The following is a 21,757-nucleotide window of genomic DNA, read 5'->3' on the forward strand; positions in this document are numbered from 1 at the left end:
TTAACCCTGTAAGACTCTGAGAGCAGGGGAATGCAGAGGTCACCTACCCATTCCACACTGCCAGCCACGCTAATTGGTGAGGGATGGCATCCGCAGTGATAATGTATTTCCAGACAACCCTACTGTGGCCAAAGATGAAAAAAATTAAACATTTATATAACTGTACGGTGGCAGTTTAATTCTCCGAGGACCAGTGCTGTGTCAGAGAATGCAGGCTGATAGCTATCATTTATTATTCTTCTATTACAAAGAAATGCTTTTTCATTTCGATCAGGAGAGGGTTTCCTAAGACACGTTTGCAGTAAGGGACGACTGCAGAAGCGAAAAATGTTCATAATTGATTCTTGTCCTGCCGAATAGTCTGAGCAGCATCTGTTAATTTTTTGTCACATTTCTTTAGCAAAAAAAACAACAATCTCAATAGACTGCAGATAGGGTTTTACAGAGATTACATTTCTGATAAGTCTGCGGGCTGTCTCTGTTGCACACCAGGTAACAATGCAGAGAATTTAAAAAGAAGCTGGAGGCAGAGCTCTTTGGAGGGGTTACAAAGGAAATAAATTTGGTCCAATCCATTGCAATGAGAAATCCCTATTGCATGTAAAACAACCCCAAAAGAACAAGGAGTGTTTCCAGAAGGAGACTTCCAGAGGCAAACCAGGCGTCCATCCTGGTCCCCAGTCCCGTATCGGGCTGAGGGGTGCTGCAGGGACAGTCCCAAAGCACCAGCTCTGCATTGCCATCTGGCTGGACTTGCAGGCAGGGAGGTGAGCAGTCACTGGCACAGAAGCTGAAGAAAAGGTTAAAGAGAATATTTTCTAAGCTGATTTGTCAAGCAGGGGCTGTATGAAATAATCAGGAAAATCAGACAACGGTGATAACAGCAGTTCCCACATAATGAAAGCGATGGTTTCAGCATGATAATTTTTACCCAATTTCAGACCAGCAACGTGGGGGCAGGAGGGAGACAGCTCAATATCCAAGGTAGGGTCACCCAGGATGCGGGCTGCCCGCCTCCCTGAGCATGCTGTGGGATGCCTGTCACATAACCCAAAAGAGACACAACAGTTTGTCAGCTGGTCCTAAATATCCCCTGCCTGGCAGCCCAGGGAGATGCCCTGGGCTTGGACCTCTGCTCTTAATGATGCATGTCATTCATCAGGGGAGAATTTTCAGGCTTCGTCCAGATAATCTGGGAATCTTTCTGTCTGCTCTGTGGGCAGTCGTGGTTCTGCTGAGGTTGGACACTGGCTGGCACAAATCCTTGCAGCTCAGCGACATCTGGATATGAAGCCTGTTGATGAGAATGGTCCCTCCACGCTGAGTCAGGGGTTAGCGTGGACCAGTCAGGGCAGATTTCACTTGCTGAGGTGCTGGATTTCCTGCAGAAAGCAGTAAGAATGGATGAAAACTCCTTCAGCATCCTTAAAATCAGTCTGTAGATGGATTGGGTTTGGAACCTGGTCTTAAAAGACTTTTGGATTTGAATGGGGAAAAATGAAGGCTATTAATTTATTATTATTAATAATGCACCTTGTTCAGACACAACTGTTTTCCCACCACCACTGGGCTGGAGGGGGCTTCACTGCCTCTACGCCAGTCTCTCTGGCAGGAACCCTTTCTCTTCCTTTGGAAATGACATAGATTTCTGGAAAAATGGCCAACTGTTGTGTGATGGGTGTCGAGCTTAAGTGGGCAGCAGCAGGTCATCAGAAATAGCGCCTGGAGCTCAGCCACGTCGCCTGGTTTGAAAGTAGGACTTCTGCCCAGTCCCTCTTTACCTCAGGATCTTAATTATTGATTATAAATTCATCAGTTGAAAAGATAGCTTTAATTGCTCTAATATGTACCCAATTTGGAGTTCATTATTGCGTGGGATTGTTTTCCTTCCCCTGCTAATTGATACCAAATGGGACATTCAGGAATGCGGGCACTGGGCGCCGCTCCACCTTTCAGAATCGCTTGGCTGCTGGTTAATTGTTCGTTTATTTGCGGAGGTGTTTATATGCACTTTTTTGTAACGTTACCCTCAGCTGATCTTCCCAATAGATTGGTATGAAAAGGTATGAGAAATTCTGGGGTGTCCGTTTGTATCTTGGCCAATTTCACTACCGTGCTCACTGGATTTCCTCCAAGGCCAGCCCGGGAGGACTCAGCAAGTCCCAATGAGGGAACTGCTGCACGGTGCCAGCAGTGCCTCCACGGGCAGAGGTGGGGGACGTGGGATCTTCAGCACTGGGTTTGAAGCTCGTGCTGCATGTTCCTGCCAGGGGCGCGGGGAAATGTGAGCGTACAGCGTTCCCCGGCACCGCAGAGCGCGGTGCTGCTTTTCCCGTAAGTGGCGGCACGGACCAGATGTTTCACAGGGTAATTGAAAATTCCATTTTATCAGAAAGCATTTGCTGTCAAAAAGTTTTATCTTTACTTCAACAAAGAGGTTGATTAGATCCCTCAGGACCTGAATTAGCATCTTTGAGGCTAGATACTCTGTTTTGTGATTCAGGTAGTTATTCCTCCCTTGGTTTTGCTCATACTGGGACTTTTTTTTAATGCCTTTGCCCTCTTCCAAACATTTCGTTTGTGCAAGTTTGACTTGTTTTCTTTGTGTGGAAGTGTACAGCCACATAGATCTGCTTAAATCTTTTCTACTGCCTTTTTCACCTTGCCTTGAGCCAGAACCATACTTGTACTCTGTAAGTCGTAGAAGCTCTTGCCAGTGTACAGATTAAGAAGAGACTGTTTCAAATACGTGTTTATAATGTTACAAGCAACAGATTTCAAACTTATCTTAATGCCCAGTCTTGGATAGTGTTTCTATCATTTATTGTGAAAATCATTGACCCAGTGAAGCAGTGATTCACTGCTTAAGATAAAAATAGAATCCAAAGGAAAATGCAGAAATGATAAACACACACTAATCATAAAAAGCCAGCATTAGAAGTAGTCACCGCAGCTATAAAATAGAGAAAAGCATTAAAATCAAGGTTTGGGGGTTTTTAAGCAATGCTTTATCTCGGTAATGTGTCCCTTCAGAGAATTGCCTCTAAAAGCACCACTTTCATTCTTTTGGTGCCAGATCAGCAGTAAAGGTTGGCATGAAATGTCATCAGTAAAGACCTGATCCTGCATACATTTACACATTTGAGTAACTTTTCTCACAAAGGTAGTTTAATTGTGTCTGGGTCTGATAAACTCCAGCAAGATGAAGGGTTCTTTGAGTAGAAATGGGTTATATTTAAATGCTTATGTTAAGTCTTCTTTATGCTATCTCACAGCGTAGAAGTAGGCTTGAATGTAAAGGAGCTGGGCACTTGATATTGACTGAAAGTTTTCATGCTGGTATCATCCCTAATTATTCAGATACATTGTCATTTAGTGGATCAGGTTTTATCTAGAATATTCCAATTGGTTCTCATGCTCATCTCCATAGTATCTGGTGCATTTCAGCTGTGAAGTGGGAACATGGCTAATGGTATTAACTGTAGGCAAACACAGTTATTAGAAACTACTGATTTTGAAATTAATTTCCAGCAATCATTCCACCTGCAATTACCTTTTATTCTGAAGAAAGGCAGTAGAGCTCTGTGAAGATGAAGACCCATATGACCTATTTTAGGGCTTTGGCATTTCAGAGTAGGGCTGCTTTTCTCTGGAAGTTTATAAAAATTAATAATGTACCTATTTCCTTATATTCATATATGCAGCACAAGACGTACAGTGTAACATTGCTATGTGAGTGACAGCACATCCCTTAAGATGGATAAACTCTGTAAGCTTTCTTTACAGGACAACGCCTGTTATTACAGCGTTTCTGATTTCTGTATTATTACACAGCTCTTCAGTTTAAAACAGCTCTTCAGTTTAACAGACTAAGTAAGCTCAGTGGTGCTCCTACAGTGGACAGCATGGAGGGAGCAGTCAGCTTTTCAGAATACTGTGAAACCCCTGAGAAGGATTTTTATGGAAAGTGATAAGCTGGGCTTTAGGATAACAAAAGGAGTTGATTGTCTTATGTGCATCGTGCTTTTAAATGAACACCTATTGAGCATCTCAATCTGTTTTAGCAAAAGCCTTGCAGAAGCACCCAAGCTGGGGCAGCTCAGGGTGTCTGTCCTGGTGGTTGCTGATCCTGGGAAGCATTTCTTTTCTGAAAGAGTGGTCAGGCACTGGAATGGCCTGCCTAGGGAAGTGGTTGAGGCACCATCCCTAGCGCTGTTCAAGAAGCGTTTAGATGAGGTGCTAAAGGATTTAATTTAGTAGTTGGGTAGAGATAGTGATAGGAGGATGGTTGGACTAGATGATCTTATAGGTCCTTTCCAACCTTATGAACTTATGAACTTATGGGACCTGGGCATTGGCTCAGGTTGGCCCAGCAATGGGCTTCGCTGCCTTTTACCACCACATTGTAAGTAAGGACCCCTGCAGCCCATGACCTTCTGTGGTTGTGTAGGGCAGCTGCCACTCAAGAGTTTTAATCTGTTCACTGAATGTGTGGCAGGCACAAATTTGTCCACGTATTGCTTCTTCTCTAGGTCTGTAGCTCTGTAGCACTTCAGTTTGTCTGACTGTGGCTTAGAAGAGTCCTCTCTGAACATTGGTGGTAGAGCAGGGCTGACACTGAAGTCATGTCCGTGGAAATGAATGAAAGCCAATCCCTTTTGTACAGCAACAGAACTAAATAGCAAGCAGATGTGCAACCTCCTTTGTTCACGTAAGAAACATTATCTTATATCCTATGCTCCTGGCACTCTTTCTTCAGCTTTTAGGTTCATTCCTTTAAAGATGATTCTTGCAACGCCTCCATCGCTGCAGTTTCTCAGCCAGGGTCACACAAGTTATAACCTTTAGATGCTTGAGCCCTTTCTGTGTAAGCACAGCAAATACTCACCAGATGTGAACGTTTTGGCAACTTAGAGAGGAAAATTAGAGCTTGGATCCATGCCCTGTTGTGTAGGTTTGTAATGGATGAACAATCAATCCAGAAAGTTGGAGTGTTTCTTGTGTTTTGTTGTATTTTTTAATGAGATTTTGTCCAATTTAGTTATTGCTTACCCATATTTGTGCTGGGTGACTGGAGAAGAATTCGTAGGAGATGTGAAGGAGTGATATTCCTGATCAGATAGCTTCGGTTGTGTGTGTGCCTGGTTTTGTTAAGCATTCCAAAACTCGGGTCTGGAGCAAGGGTTCATCTGAAGGACGAGGGAAGCTAACCTGCTTCCCTGACTCTCCCGGTGCAACCTATTCCAAAACCACTGCACAATACTTAGATATTCAAATATTTCTAAGATAAATAAACAAGTCAGTGAAGCTTGCAGCTTCCTTTTCCCCAGTAAACAAGCCAAAAAAAGCTCCTGTAGGCTTTTTTTTTTTTTCCCTTTGACAGTAACTTCTAAGGAAACCATTAACTCTTTCTGTCTCACAGCAGTTAAGATTAGTAATGGTCGAGGTAATGTCCATCACAGGGGAAGGTATGGGAATAAAAACCAACCTTCTGCTAACGCAGCAAGTGAGCACATCCCCATCTCCTCCTGTAATCAATCTACATCGTTAATGACTCTGAAAACAGACTGAACTGCTGGGGCTGGCACCGGGAAACTTGCATTACAAACTAACCATCTCTTATTAACCTTTTGGTGTTTCCCTCACAACACTAATTACAGCCAAATAGAACTACTGTTTGTGAAACTCTTAAGTTAAAACACGATGTTGGGAGGAAATATGGTAAAATCCAAAGCTCCTGTTTGCTTGGCCTTTCTTTCTAATTATGATGGAGGATGGCTGTTACTTGTTTAACAGAGGCTTACATGATTAATGCCGTAATGTTACTGTAATTAAAACAGCAAAAAAGATGTGATTGGAGTCTGTATAATTTACAGACATCTCCACATTCTGGTGGCAGAGCAGCTCTAAGTGTTGCAAAGAGGAATCATAAAAATTTATTCTAATTAAAATTGCCAGATTGACTAAACAACAGGTGACTTTGTGTAACTCGAACGACTTGCTCTTTGGGTGAGAAATCATCTGAAATCAGTGAATTATACAAAGCTGTCTATTATTCTAGTAAATGGGAAAGTGTGTGCTTACCATGGCAACCTGCATCAATTTTGCTGCCGCTGGAAAATACAGGGCCCTTTATTAAAGGAATAATCACTGCAAACAGTGCACTGACCCTCGGCCTCCGCAGGCTGTCGGTACACGGCATCGCGTTAGCGCGGATCGTTACAGAGTGGCACTCTGGTCGCAGGCAATTGCTATCAAATTAAATAACTCCTGTTGTATCACAACATGCAGGGGTGACGTGGGCAGGGCACTGCTCCTTGTCCCTGCTCCTTTTTGGGCTCACGGATGGTGAGGACGTCCCCGCTCCTCCCCGCTCTTCCCTCTTCGAGCTGTTGGCTTTCCCAGCAGCGCCCTCAAGCTGTCCCCACACCTTGGCCAGGGGATCGAGGAGCGAGGTGTGGGGCCGTCACACTGCCTGCCTCCCTTTGGGATGAGCTGGGTAGCTATTCTTTTCCCTGCTAGTGGCAAAATCTCTGCAAATAACTTGACACTCACCATAAAGAAAAGTCGCAGTCTTCTCTTCATTTGGACCTCTTAATTACAACAGCATCATGTACGAAGTGCCATCGTGAAGAGGCCCACTGTTTTCTGGGTGAGTGTCTGAAGTGCTCCAGTGCCAGCTGATTACGACTGAAGGGAGTTTTTTAAGCACAGGGTTTGTATGCAGGTTGTTTTACTAAGTGATCTATGTAATAATGTATAAGTCAAAACTCAGTGATAATTGGCACCAAACAGCCAGGAGAACTTGCAGCTTTTATCCATCTTAAGGGACGTGCTGCCACTCAAAGCTCTTCAGCTCTATATTTTATTTCTTATACAGCATAGATGAATGTAAGTGAGTAGATATTTTTTAAATAGGTCACAGAATTATTAAAAAGTTTTGCAGCTTTTCTTCCCTGCAGATGTGCAGTGTGCTGGGAACGGAGCCTGGCCAGGCCCTGGCTGATGCTGCGTCGCCTTCGCTTTTGTATCTGCGTCTGCAACAGAAGTCCTTTGTAGCAAATGTATTGTTGATATATATGAGCCACAATGTATGTAATCACAGTGAGCATTATGTGGCCCCATTTTTGCTGAGCATCCGTAATAGTGATGATAAACATCCCCGCTCCCAGCATCACTTCTGTTAGCGTTTCTATTTTTTTCCAGCAGAAATCTTTATTTTTGTTCCATTTTCCTTATTTTCACCCTCTTTCAAGTGTGGAGAATCACAGGCTTTGTAACCAGCTTCATTAGCTGCTTGCACATTGTGTTTCATTACCGGTGCCTGCGGACGGCTCCAAGTGACAGTGCACAGCAGCGGGTGACCGACTGCCACCGCTGTGTCACTTCACTTTCGGGCAGAGATGGTCATGCTCGGGGCGTGGAGGCGAACGCAGGTCAGGGTGGGTTGAGCCCCAGTGCTGGGGCTGTCAATAGGAGGAAATCAGAGCGTGTGGAAGGGCTGGCTATTGCAAAGGCAGAGCTTTATCCTGGAGGAATCCTGGGTTAACGTGGGTCCCTGTAGGGAGAGGAGAAAATTGAACCAAAAAAAAAGAGATGAAAAAAAAAACCCTGTCTGAATTGAAGCGATAGGAAATGAAAATTGCTGAGATATACTGTCATGTGGGTAGTGGTGCTACCAACCTTGTGCTGCAGTAATTACCTCTATGCATGCAATTTGTGCTCGGCTACGAATGATTTCCCACATCATCCGGTGCCCAGGCTATATTCAATCAGTCCCAGCTGGAGAAAACTATCTTGGATCATTTTGTGAGATTTCACCACAGATGCTACCTTGCATCTTATGGAAGCACTTGGGAACTGGAAGCCACAAAAACGTCCCTGGCACCCGCGTGTGGGTGTGGGGACATCTCAGGAGGCTGCTTGCAGGCAAGGGAGCTGTGATGGATGGATGCAGCTCCTTCCACAGGGTGCTGGGGGTCACAGCAAGCAGCCCCGGCCCATCCAAAGGAGGGGGCTTTGCTCTGCTGCGTGTGAGTGATGGAGAGAGCAGGTATCGTTCTTGGATCTTCTCTAAAGATTCACGAGTCCTGCTGCAAATCATACTTGTTGGCTGCAGCGTGTGAAACGTCTGTGCTTTGTATATTAAAAGCCCGCCTGGCTCTCCAAGGCATGCCATCCCGGTTCTGGACTTGGTACAGCCAGAGAGGCGCTACAAGGGGCATTGACTATTAGGAAATTTGGCTGGGAATATGAAGCCAAACCATACAGAGCCACAAATCAGGAAAGGTCAAAACCAGAGTGTTATTGGAAGCAGTAGGTACATTAGTGGAATATATAAATAGCTCTGGGGAGTGTGTGGCACACCCAGGTGGGCCACTAGGCATATTTATGCTGCACTTCCATTTGTTTCCTGTTTTTCACTGCGAGTTTACTAGCTATTTGTGCTGCTGACATTGCTTTTCAGCAGCATGTTTCAGAAGGCATGTCTTCCTGATGCCCCCATCTGCCTGTCCTTGCCAGTCCGCTGCAGCCATCCGGGCAGCACAGGGCTTCAGCTGCCCTGTGACACTCGATGCTTCATCTCCATGTTCCGCATCTGTTCTGACGTGCAGTGCTTTTGCAGCCACTCTCTGACGAGTTTTGGTCCCTCGGATGCATTGATTTACAGACCTTTCCTCTGCAATACAGCTTCTCTCGATGACAGTCCATGAAGCACATGATAACTCAGCAGCCTAAATTATTCAAGGAGATTGAATGTGTTTGGCTTGTTCCAAACTTTTGTTTCCTTTCAGGGCTGTCAGTAGAACAGGTAATCGTGATGCTTGTATCAAACTCATTCAAGTGCCAGGGAGACACAAACAGCTCGAGTACAACCTGTGTTTTACCTCTCTCATTGCTTATTTCCTCCTCAAGCTGTTCTTTTCCTGTGTACTTTTGGGCCTTATAAAAATGTTTTCCTTACATTTACAGCGTTGTTCTACGAGGAAATCATTTTGTGGTGGAAATGTTCATGTAAATCCAAAGAAAACTTTGTGTCTGTTCCACTCTTCAGCCACGTGTCCTTTTGTGGAAGTGTATTCACTCACGTGCATATCACTCATGCAAATATTTAGATGAAGTAGTCATCACGGTAGGATCCAGGAACCTCACGTTAATGAAGATGTGTAATTAAAATGAACAATTCCACCTGCAATTCCCCAGTCACCTGACCTCTGCCTCGTCAGCCTTCCTCCTTTGTTGCTTGGTAGAGATGCCCAATTAATTCACTCTGAGCTCCACACAGAAGTGCTTTGCAGAGCCCACTGAGCTCCGGCAGTCACGGGAAGAAGAAGTGCTTTGTGCAGAAATGTCCCCTTGCTTTCTGGGTCCCTTCTGCATCTGGAGTGGCCACAGAAACTTCTGGGGAGAGCTGCAGGCATGGACTTCACTCTACAAACACGTGCATGTGGTTCCTATTTCGACTGGAGCTTTAGGAGCTGACTCAAGGCCTGCTAAATCCAGTGGGATGCTTTAAGCTGGTGCTGCTGGGCTCCAATTAGAACCCAAGAGAGACAGCAGCCTCAGGGAGATGCTCTGAGACATTGCTCATTGCTTGAGATGTTGGTCATCTCAGCCCTCATCCAAAGAGCACTGAGGGAGGGGGTGTTTGCTGCTCTCTAATTTAGCAAATATGGCACACCCACTGCTGGAGGATGGAGGCTTGCCTCAGAAAATTCTAGCTGCAAATGAGACGCGTGATTTTAGGAATTAGAATAATTACCCCCCAGAACAGGCTCCCAAGGGATGTGATATATTCTGTATCACTTAAAGTCTTTAAATCACATTTGCATGTTTTTCCTGAAAGCGTGCCTTGTCACTCCAAGTGAAGGGCTGTGCTCAAGACAGGCGCGGTGACAAAGCTGCCATCCCAGAGCAGTGTGCACGGTCCCCATGGTCCGTGTGGATCTAGTTGTGTGGGTCCATGGTGGAGTGGGTTTTGGCACGTCCTCCAGGAGGACAGCTCGTGGAGCTGTAATGTGTGGGGCTGAGCAAGAAACCACACCAGGGCTGACTCAGGAGCAAGCTTCCCCAGCCAAGATCTGCCTTCCCTTTCCAAACACATGCTGACAGCTGAGCAATCCTGGCTGTATCAGTATTTCCAGGACCTTCCCTCCCACCACTCTGTAAATGATGAGTGTTTTTTTAAGGCTTCATTTCCCGGACTTTCCCTTTTATCTCTCCAAGCAGCAAGTAAATGAGCAGCCCTTTAGTTTTTAGTGACTGCTTCTGCACTTGGTGAGCTATCACAGGCTGTTGACGATGACTTTGTCTTTTTTTCCATGCTCCTGCCTGCAGGATTTGGGGAGATAATTCATTTGGACCTGGTGCTTTGTCAACTTTCAGCAGGTGTAATTGCCTAATGATCAGTGCTGATGCTGTTGTTAAGCCTGTTAAAACTTGGTCCTGCTGAACAGCCAGACTGCATCTGTCTCATCGCCTTGTGCCTGCTGTGTCAGCTGGGGCTCACTTTCATGCTCCCTGTCCCTAGCTCGGATTGCTCCTTTCCACCCCACCTCAGAGGGGATGTGTCAGCGTGCTAAGCTGACTGGGGGAGCTGGGCCTGAAAGTATTGGAGAAGAGCCCCATTGGAGAGCTGGGTGCTCCCCCAGGAGGAATCCCTACCCCTGTGTCCAAGATGATGGTGATATGGCACTGAGTGGGAATGGAGCTGTCACCCACCCTCGGGCATGGAAGAGCTTTTAGGGGGAGGTTTCATGGTGACTTCAGTGCCACTTCTTCTCTCCCTCAGGTGCCTTTTCTGCCTTTGTTATCTCTTTTGGTCTCTAATTGGCCACTGTCACTTCTTTGCTATGCATTCGATGTGCCCAACTGGCTGCTGCCATCTCCTGAAGCTCCCGTTGCTCATACCCGCCTCTTCTGAGGCTGTTCCTTACTTAATGGCACATGGTAAGCGTTAGTGCATTACCATCCCTTTTCCAAGAACAGTCTCCATCCACTCTTCTCTCGTCCCCCAGTGCCTCATCCAATTTAATTAATTATACTTTGTATATTACGCATCCTGTCAAAGTTTTTCCTTTCCGAGGTTTAATGGTTTTTTAATTCTAATGCATGCAGCATGTGTAAGTGTTTTAGAAGCGAGCAGAGCACGCAGTGGCAGCGAGGCAGCACTGCATCTGCATGCTGCAGACAGTGAGCAAACATGAGGGTGGGTCCCGGCAGGGAGAATGACTGCAGGGCCACAGGGTGCCTGCAACTCACGTTCCCCTTGTGAAGAGCAGCCCCATTCCCACTGCAGAGGGACACACTGGGATCAGATCCACCCGAGTGCAGCTCTGTGCTGGCACCGGGCTGTCAGAGCAGCCGCAGCCCCGTGGTGAGCTCAGAGGTGAGGAGCTTGACTCCTTGCCTTTCACTGGCTCTATCTGAATGCACCCAATTACTGCCGTCATTTCAGCCTTGCTTTGTTCTTTTGGAGGAGGATGTGGTGCGGACTGCACTAATCACGGAGTGACAGTTGGGGCTTGTACCTATCGCTTTTTATTTCCCAGTGACAGTTAAAAGGTTTGGTCAGTGAAGTGGCTCAGTAGGAGTGACTTTGTGGGGCCTAACAGTTCCTAACACATAAAACCTGCTCAGACTAAGAGGGTTGTGATGTTTTCTTTTCTACCTGTCAGTACTGAAAACCACTTTGGTTTTGAAACTTCATCTGGGCTCCGTGTGTCACATCATCACCGGGAGTTACAGTGCTGCAGTGACAGCCCCACATGAGCTGGGACCAGGAGTGGACACAATCCGGCCTGGCCTCGTGGCAGCACAGTGAGTGCACCTCAGAGCAGGGAATGTTGTGACACCAGCTCCCTTGAGGTTGCATGGGCAGAACAGGAGCCAGAAGCTCACCCTGTTTCTGGGTTGCCTGCTGTTGCCCAGCCCCTCTCAGTCTGGAGCACTGAAGGTTCGCTGGTGTGCTTGAGAGATGTGGGCTCAGGCAGAGGGAGGGGAGAGCATTCCAAGAGCAGAGCAGGGGCAGCTCAGCCTCAGCCTAAAACATCACCTTTAGTTGTCTCAGCCATCCGTCAGTGGGAGAGGGGAGCTCAGCAGGGAGTATGTTTATTCTCCTAAATTTAAGTCAGGAAAGAAAGGAGGAAACATTCAAATACATCAGAGCAGTGCTGGGACATGTTCACGCAGCACAGAGCTCTTACATGAGACCATCCCCACCGTGCAGCAAACCCATCATGGAGCCAGCTGCACAACTTGGAATACGTGCACAGGTGATGAAAGTACCATTATTTTCCATTCCTGCAGTTCACAGCACAAGCCAAACCACATTTGTTTTCAGTATCACCCACGCAGATGTGGGGCTGATGTGGCAGGAGCCCACCTGCGTTGCTGGAAATGGAGCTTGGTCGTGGCTTGCAGGCAGTGTAATTTCCCTAGGCTTCTAAAGAGGTTTTGGATTTGGCTGTTGACCTTATGGTAGTTTTAGATGCATATTCGTGGGCACTGCTGGATGCTGCACAATTTTGAGTAGCTTTTGTAGAACGACCCCTGGGGCCCTTCCAGTTCCCATCAGTCACCTTCGGGACTTTCTGGTACGTCCACAAACCTTGTCCAGCATCACGAGCTGTCCCTGTACTCAGACAAAGGATCCAGCAGCATGGAAAAGCTGCTTGCTGGTCGGAAAAAAGAAAAATCAAACAGTTAAACACCAGGGAGGGGATAATGCTGAGCTCCAGTGTGGAAGAGCGAGAGGTCAAAGTCATGATGAGAAGTGGCCAGGAACCAACGCTTTTAGTTTAAAAAAAAATAAATTCTCTTACTTGCTCAACGCTGGGGAACGCCCCATTGTGCTGGGAAGCCTTCCAGCTCCCCTCCACTCCTTAGAGCTGCGTACTTTTACAAAGTACAAAGAGCTTCTCATAATGTTTTGCCTTGTGGGTACGTATATGATTAATTCCATGCAAGCATTACTGGTGCAGTAACAATACTGGAGGTCCTAAAACTGCAAAAGGAAACACATTTGGCTCATACTTCATACACAATCACTTACACTTAAGCTATTGATAGTTGATTGGGATCTGTAGACTGCTGGGCTGGTGCCATTGGTTTTCTGAGTGCATTCAACGGCTGGAACAGACAGCAAGGCTGTAGGTTTTGGCAAGCTGTAGGTCTCATTAGTCAGGCTGACTGTATCTGACACGAGAGATTCCCATCCACCAAGATGAAGCTCAGTTCCCTAGGCTTTGGCTGACGTCCCAACAATATTTACATGAAGGACAACAGAGGATCAGTGTTAGATTAAGGCTGTGAGTTTCCAGTAGGCAGACAGTTAAATATTCCATTGAAATCCTCTTTTGATTATTTAGATAATAATGAAGTTTATGCGTGTCCTTGAGAAATCTGGGGAAAGGCAGTTGTTTTATGCTAAGCATGCAAAGATGTGTTTAATCTTGATAATAGGAGTAAATTATGTATCAGGGTTTATAACTCAGCTCCTTCATTTCACTCTTGCTCCGTGGAAAGAGCAGAAGCCTCTGGAAGTGACAAGATGTGTGTGGGCAGAGGGAGCAGGCACGTGGGGTGTGGGATGGGACATCGGTGTCCCCAAGACCAATGAAGCCACGTGTGAACGATGCGTGCTGTCCCACTCTGCGGCAGGTACACGTGGCTCCTATCCCTCCCCCCCAGCTGTAATTTCAGTTTGGCTGGATTTTTATCATCAAGTCACTATTTTCTGAACGACACCTAATTTTGAATGGGATGCGGTAGTAATTTGATTCATTGTTCCCGTTTGAATTTGGATGCGTGGCTGGTATTGCATTACCACAACACGGTCTATTTGAATTTGGCTGTTTCAGATTTGACAATAGCAGAGAAAAGTAACCTTTGGATTAATTTGCTTTAGCAACTAAAGTCCCATTAAATGGAAGGCAGCTGGTGTCAAAGGCATAAATGGAGACAAAGTTTTGCTCCCAATTGTAGGAAATGTGTTTAAACAGACTAGAAATGTTTCCATCTCTGCAGGGTATAATATACTCAAATGGTTGCATTAACATGAAAAAAATATAAGAAAGAGAGTATTTAGGACAATCCCTCTGTATCCAGTGTTAATGAAATTGAATTCCAGTAATGAAGTCAAAGGGTTGTATTCTTCAGTCAGTGCACGCAGTACAGTAACTTCCATTAGCATTAATGGGAGTTGTGCATATGAATTACAGAGCCATAATGGTTAGAGATGGAAAAGGTCTGTCGGATGCTGGAGTGCTTCCCTCTCTGAGGATCGGATCCGGCTTGCTGTGGTCTCGTGTGCAGAGGACGTTAATGAGCCCTGCACTGAGTGCCCCAGCCAATGCTCAGGTAGCAGAATTTCAGAGGTAAAATCCCTGCTGCTCTGGGGCCACAACAGCTCTGTGGATCACTTAAGTCCCCAGAAAAGGATTAATTGGAGTTTAAATGGTGCGTTTTGCCATTCCTCTGAATGGGAATTAATTTTCCTGGGTAGAGGGGGTCATCCAGCGCTGACTTGCATCCTTGACCCATCTCGAGGGCTTGGCTGTGTTGTGCTGCACGGTGTGCCCAGAACCCAGCTCCCCCTGTAGCACTTCCCTTTAGCACCACATGCATTTCTGGACTCCAGCCAGCCCAGGAGGTGGTCTGGGGGGAAAACACTTCCTTCTTGGGGCTGCATCTGCCTGTACCAGGAGGGAGGGAGCCCCATTGTGTCCCAGTTGGCTGTTCCAGAGATGCTGCTCACAGGTCCCATTCCAATATGGGTTCTCATCAGTTGCATAATGAATTAAACTAATTCCTATCCCTTGTTTCATTAACATAATTCCACATGGCATTAGCTTTGTCCAAGCACTGCTGACCTCCAGTGCCCGGATAGACAATCCAGGATTAAAAACACAACATTTTTTAGCTCACGTAAATCCCAAATAATGGCAAAAGATAGAAAAAGAAAGGTTCCTTGTTGCAGTAAAGAGCATTTGTCACTGTCCCTATTTATTAGTATCCTCTGAGTGTTGTACAAGAGAAGCCGCGACAAGATTACATTTGTGCATAGACTGGAGGCTTCTGATTAAGCAGGGCGAAGAAGGCTTCATAGAAGTCCATAGGTCAAAAATATAATACACTATTCCCCACCTCTCGTTTGGTGATATTGTGCTATTACGGGAGATAAGGGAGAGGTGCGGAGTCTTAATTTACAAGAGAATGATGAACCCTGGCTGGAGACTGCTTGCATTTTGTTTGAGTTTATTAGTGGCAGGCCCAGGGCACGCCAGCCATCCTCGCATGACCATGCAGGGCAGGGCGGCTGCACAATTCGGGTTTTCCTGCAGCGTGCAGCTTCCCAAGAGAGGCAGCGAGATGAGCACAGGGTTTGCACTGTGCCTGGCTGAGAAAAGAAGGTGCTGGAGTTGAAAAGAAACCCCAAAGTAACTGGGTGATGGGTGTTAAATAATGCAGTTGCGCATTGTCCGTGAAAGATGGCTAACCATGAGTAAACATCAGCAGCAATGTTTGATCCCTTCATGTTTACTATTTATTCATATTTATTATTCATAAATTCCGTCACAAATGTTAGGCCTGCACCCCAGTGAGGCATTTGCATTTTATTTTAAGTCGTTTTTTTTTCTTCTCCCCCTAGTTTTGTGAACTGAGATTTAATGATTTGCTTTTCCACAGAGTTCCCGTGCTCACTCTCCCTGGCTTCTTCTCTTCTTGTTTCAGGAAGAGATTTCTAACATGGAAAAGTGATATTTGAATAGATTCCCCTAAGGCAATCAATTTACTTTTAATTTGTCTGGAACTAAGCTTTTCTTTGTTGCAATGAGAAAAGATTGAAACTGCTGTAAAATTTATTAGCTTCCAGGAAGATTTTGAAATGAATTTTTTAATGATCGTGCTGTTTGCTGTACCCAGGAGCAGTGTCACCGTGATTACAGTACAGCCGTACTGCTGCTAGAGACGCACCGCAGCGCGGAGATAAAGCTGTGCATCCATGGCAGGGTGCTGCTGGTCACGAGCAGGGCAGCCCAGGGACACCACTCCCATCTCCTTGCACCCAATTTTGGGTTTGGGTTTTGAGTTTGGGGCCACGTTATCCATGCCAGGCTCCCCATCATCCTCCCCACCCCGTGCCCCCAGCACAGTGCAGGCGGGTCCCGCTTCTGCCATCCGTTCTTTCTTACTTTCCATTTTCAAGTAGCTCCTCCACTGCTTTCCCTTGCTCTCCATGTAATAGTACAAATGAGCTCCACTTACTCACCCCTGCAAACCTGCTCTGACATGGATTGGATTGAACTGAGCGTCTGTTTGAAAATGGAAACTCCAGGGACTATTGTCATCGCCCAAATTGCACCTTAGATTGTATAACAGCACATGTCATCTGGCCATTTATCAGGAATATTACATTCCCAGGCACTTGCACCTCGGTGCGATTTAACTTTGTCTCTTTGGCCGGCGCTGAGATTCCTCTGCAGATAATTCAATTGCTCTGAGAGTTGAATGGACTCCTTTCAAACCGGTTTCATGTTGCGCTGCCGCAGAACCGAGTTCAGGTACTGGAGACTTTGAATAGGAGACTGAAAGCACTTGCAGGTGCAGGATGTCCATTAACCCTTCCTTTGAACTGCAGAGGGACTCGTGCTGGGAGGAGCTGAAGGCTGTGCCACTCCATGCACAGCTCTGTCTCTCTGTCCCCATGTCCTCTGGGATGTACAGAGGTGAGCCTTGGGGCTCAGCACTGCCACTGCTCCCTCTGCCCAGCTCTGTCCCACTTGCAGCACCGGGCTGCAGTACATCATTCCATCTCTGTTGCTCCCCCGAGGTGCAGGCTGAGGAGGTTTGAAATCTGGAACTCAACATGGGTTTTGCTGTACTTGTCAAGGAATGTATTAATTCCAGAGGTGGCTGTTGGTTTTATTTTATTTCATATTTGCTATGTGAGAGCTTATGTTTAGCAGTGACACAGTTTCTTCTGCCAAGGATAACTGCTCACCTTCTGGTGAGGCGTCTGCTGGGATGTTTTGCACCTGGAGAATCATTTTGAAAGCACTGTGCCCTGAGCTGCTGTGACCTGAGTTTGTGGGTTTGTGCTGGATGCAGGCAGGAGGTGCTGAGAGATGGGCACTGCCCTGCCCTGCTGCTGGGGGACCTGCAGTTTCCACAGACCGATGACAACTGGACATGATGTTCAACATCTCTCCTAATAGCCTGTGCACAGTGCAGGTATCTGACTGTCCTCCCAGCTTGCCTGAGTTGTGTTCAGCTGCTTAGGAAGCCCAGCCCCATTCAAGACAACCTCAAGTATACGGTGCCCGAGCCCTGAGCTGCCCATTGTTTGCTCCTGCTTGGTCCTGGGGGCACTATTGCTCAGCCCTGTGCTACCTGTGTCTGGCGGATGTAGGAAGCTGCCAGGTCTGGCTGCCTGCCATTTGTCATGTGGTACATGATGTGGGAGTTAGTACCTGGGCTTTGCTCCTCACATTAAGAACATTTTTTAGTGCAGACAATAACAGTCCTATTGACTAGGGCAGGTCTAGAGCTGTAAAAGAATTTCCTGTCATCCTATTTCCGATTGTTAAAGAAGAAAAAGACAGAATAGTGCAATAAAGAACCCGTGAATGTGAATGGCTGTCCTGGGTGCTGTTATGGCTGGGTGAGTCAGACCAGGCTGCAAAGGGCAGTGAGGAGCCTGCCCGGAGGCTCTGTGCCTTCCCTGCCTGGGGCAGCAGCTCTACTTCTTCTGTGTTTGGCTGGAGATGGATGCTGTCATAGCAAAGCAGTGGTGCTGTGGTTATGTGTATCAACAGGGCCTGCTTACGGTGTTAAAACAGTATTTTATATGATCTACGTGGCTAACAAGGAAATAGGGTGCATGGGTGAAGATCCTCGTTCTGCCAGAGTGATCAGCTGCTGCTCAGTGCCCTGTGCTGGTGCCTGGGGTCAGCTGAAGTCTGTGGACTCACACTTGTGCTGTCCCTGGGAGCAGGACAACTTCTGGCTCCAGGATGTGGTTTCAACAGAAGAGAGATGAGACACGGTGGGAACAGGAGCAGGGAGACTGAATGTGGAGCTACTTGTTGTTTTCAGATCTGTGGATGGGTGGTGACTTGTGTTCCTCCACCTTCCAGCCCGGCATCTTTCGTATCTGTTTGAATTCCAGCTATAACATTGAAGGTTGAAATGGTGTAACCCAACGCAATGCTTTTCATCTCTTCTCCTTCCTGCACTCTAACTGTTGCTTGCAGACAGGCTGCTGGTGTCCAGGACTGTTCATCTCCCAAGCAGATAGGCACTGCGCCAGCAGGCTTTAGTAAAACTGCTCCTAAAGCTCAGGTCCTTTTGTTGCATTTGAGGAATATCTACTTGAGCTGCAGTAATCATACAGTTGTTAAGGTTGGAATAGACCACTGAGCTCATCTAGTCCAAACATCAACCCAGCACCACCATGCCCACTCCAGGGACTAACCAGTGAAGCCCTTGCTTTGTTTTTAACTTTACAGTATACCAGCTTGCAGTAAGTGGCTCAGGCAAACCAAACCTGCTTGGGGTGAGCTTTGCCTTTGCCATGGTGGCCACGTGCAGCTGAGCTGTGAGCCTGGGCTGAGGAGGTGAGGAGCATGAGCTCACCCCGTGTGGTCCTGTGCTGGAGCAGGCAGCCCGTGTGCCCCAGTTCGGTGCTCTATAGCAGCAGTGGGGCTGACACAGTGTGTGCTGCAGCACCGTGCCCAAGGTCACACAGCACAGTAAATCGCATCTCTCTGGGACGAGAACCCAAGATATTTCTGTATCCCCTCCAGCCACTATCCAGTCCTCTGCTACCACAGCCAGACTACGCAACTTCATGTGCCTCTAGCACCCTTTTGAAGTTAAGCTGTGGATAAACAGGCAGACAGCAACACTTTCTGGGCAATTTTTCTCCTTCTTTGTTTTTCTCAAGTACTTGAAACGAACTGAATCAAGCTGTAAGGGCATCAGCTTTCAGATCTTAGTGCAGGTTGTTCTGCATGTGAGGCTCAGAGCACCTTTCTCTAAAGCTCTGCTGTAAAAAGGAGGCTGCCGAAACCCGGACCTCCTACACAGCCACCCGGCTCTGCGCCTCGCACCACTGGGTAGCTGCTCTAACAGTGACAAAGAGCTAATGTTTAACCCACAGCTTTCCAATTAATTGGCTTCTTCTCCTTTAAAAAAAAAAAAACTTTTTTTTTTTGAAGTCTGCCTTTTACTCGTTTATTCTCTGTAAGTGTTAAGCTGCTCATATTTTGGTGCATTGTGTTATGTGCTGAGAATTTTTATCAGCTGCCCTAGTGCTAGAATGTGGTGGAAATACCAATGTGTCTGAGGAGCTGAGGTTATGCACACAGATGTACAAAGCATCAAAATGAACTGTTTCAGACAGACAGGAAGCAGACCAAGGCTGAGTCTGCATCTTCACAGGGCTCGATCTATCACACCGACACCGACTAGGTGCGTTCTTGTGTTGTTAATAGCATTAATTCTTCAACACTGCTTTGCTGCTTTACGGGTGTATAGATTACGGCAGGAAGGAGCTGCATCTTTCGCTGTGAAATGAGGGCTATCTGCAATTACAAGTTCTTATCGAATGAAAAGGAAGCTGAAGTCATAAGCCGAGATTGAAAAGCAGCCAGGAGCCCACGATGTTCAGTGGCAGCCACGGTCTGGTGCTCAGCAAAGGCTTGGGAAGTCGAGACCCCTGGATTTGATTTCCAGTGTTGCACTTGGTTGAGCCCGTCTGCTTCTCTAGGTCTCAATTTGTCCATCCGCAGTGGGGACAGCACCTCCCAGAGCGGTGGGGATGGGACAGTGCTTTGAGGACAGCAATGGGATAATGTGGGGCACCTCTTGCTGCCGGGAGCTGCATGTGGCCACACTCAGAGCAGGGCAGGAGAGATCCTTGGAAAGTGTAAAATAGTATTCCATATTTCAGCCCTGTAAAGTAGGGTTGGGACAGCCCTAAGTCTAGAGAACAGATCTTTATTACTCTCATATGAATAAAGACCCAGTGCTAGAATGACATATTTAATCTTCAGTGGAGTGGGCAGTCTCGGAGATTTATAAAGGCTGTGTTGTGTGCGAGGCCAGCGGAGTTAAGCAAAAAGTTGAAACACATGAGAAAGAAAGCGCCCTGTTCCCTCTGCTTGCTTCCAAGCCAGCTTTAAATGTCATGACAGACCGTGCTCGGAGCATGGTGGGTGTTAGCATCGGCTGCTGAAAGCTGGACCTGCTGACGGCATGCAGCCCGACACGTGGCACAGCCCCGTCCTCATTTATGTGCCGCCGTAACTCGCTTCCCCCAGCTCTCAGGTCTGGCAGCGGCAGCACATCATAGAATGGCTCAGGTTGGAGGGGACCTTAGAGATCATCTTGTTCCAACCCCCTGCCACAAGCAGAGTTGCCAGCCACTAAAGATGACACACAACATGTTTGAAATTGAACTCTGGCCTCTAGAGCAGTGGAGAAAGGGCAGTAAAAATCCCCCTTCCCCGCGCCGCTGTAAAGCTGACGGCTGTTTGCTGCAGCGCTGGGGCTGGAGGGGTTGGGCAGCGCTCGCCCACTTCACACGGCCTTGTATTTTCTCCACGCAGATCAGAGCGAAGGATTTCATTGCAGGGAAGAGTGCCGCATCCTGGGCCACTCGGACCGGTGCTGGATGCCCCGCAGCGCCGTCCCCAGCCGCGCCAAGTCCCCCGAGCACGGCAGGAACGTCATCGCCCTCTCCATAGAAGCGACGGCGGTGGACGCGGAGCCTTACGCAGACTGTAGCGCCAAAAGGACCTTCGCCACTTTCGGCAAGGAAGGCGGCGAGCCGCCGGCCGAGGAGCGGCCCGGCAACCCCAAAGGCAAAAGAACGGTGGAGCCGGCGGGCGGCAGCCCCAAGGTGAGCGGTGCCGTGCGTGAGGCGGGCAACGGCTGCGAGGCCGCCAGCCCCGTCACCTCGCCCCTGCACCTGAAGGGCCCCGCGGCCTACGGCGGCATGCCCTGCCCCGCCGGCCGGCCCCCGGCGAACACTGTCCCTGCGCGGCCCACAGAGGCCGAGCCCAGGGGGTCGGACAACGAGGGCGGCCTGCAGGAGGGCAACCCACTGCTGCAGGACCGCAGGGAGAAGGACTCGCCGGCGGGCAGGAGACTGAGGGACATCGTCCTCTGAGCAGCGCCCGGCCGCCCAAGTGGCCCGGCGGGTCATTTTTATCGCTTACCAATGGTTCACAGATTGCTGTATTTAAAAGCTTTCCCTAAATGTATTGTTTATAAATGAAGCTGTTGTTAATGTGACAATCCCACTCGTTTCAGCAGGCAGCAGGGGTGTTCCGTGGGCAAGTAGCGCGTTTTCCTTTGGCTGAGAGGCAGCCGTGTCTCTTGGGTTTATATATTTTTGTACCTCAAAACCAACGTGAATCTCCGTAACGCTCAAGAATCGAATTCCGAGTTCCCTTTACGGACACCTTTTTGTAGGCAAAGCAATGGCCATTTCTTGTGCACGACGTTCGGATTGAGTGAGTTTTAATACTCACCCCACGCAAGGTTGTTTCTATCTGAAGATGTTGCTATTTTGCCGTGGACACCCCTGTATTTACGAATCCTTTTGCTGTCACATGCTTATCTGTACTATTATTGTATTTGATATTGCAAATTACTGTACGTCTAGTGATGGCAAAAGGCTTTCAAGTTTAAAACAAACAATCACCACCACCTTACTGAACCCCTGGGGAACCCGCAGTTCCAGGCT

At 47.5% G+C, this 21,757-nt stretch overlaps 1 protein-coding gene across 2 annotated transcripts in view; it reads left to right on the forward strand.

Annotated features, from left to right (window-relative positions):
• PCDH19 (protocadherin 19) overlaps window positions 1-21,375 on the forward strand; it is a 47,865-nt gene extending 26,490 nt beyond the window's left edge. For both annotated transcript variants that reach the window (XM_065729484.1, XM_065729485.1), the window contains exon 5: window positions 20,616-21,375. In XM_065729484.1, coding sequence (XP_065585556.1) covers window positions 20,616-21,178 — 563 coding nt within the window. In that variant the 3' untranslated portion in view covers window positions 21,179-21,375. The remainder of the gene's footprint in view (window positions 1-20,615) is intronic.
• The last annotated feature ends 382 nt before the right edge of the window (window positions 21,376-21,757 follow it).

Source organism: Cyrtonyx montezumae, unplaced genomic scaffold (assembly GCF_038088225.1).
Source record: "Cyrtonyx montezumae isolate F1298 unplaced genomic scaffold, pur_monq_1.0 scaffold_11, whole genome shotgun sequence".
Lineage (NCBI taxonomy): Eukaryota > Metazoa > Chordata > Aves > Galliformes > Odontophoridae > Cyrtonyx > Cyrtonyx montezumae.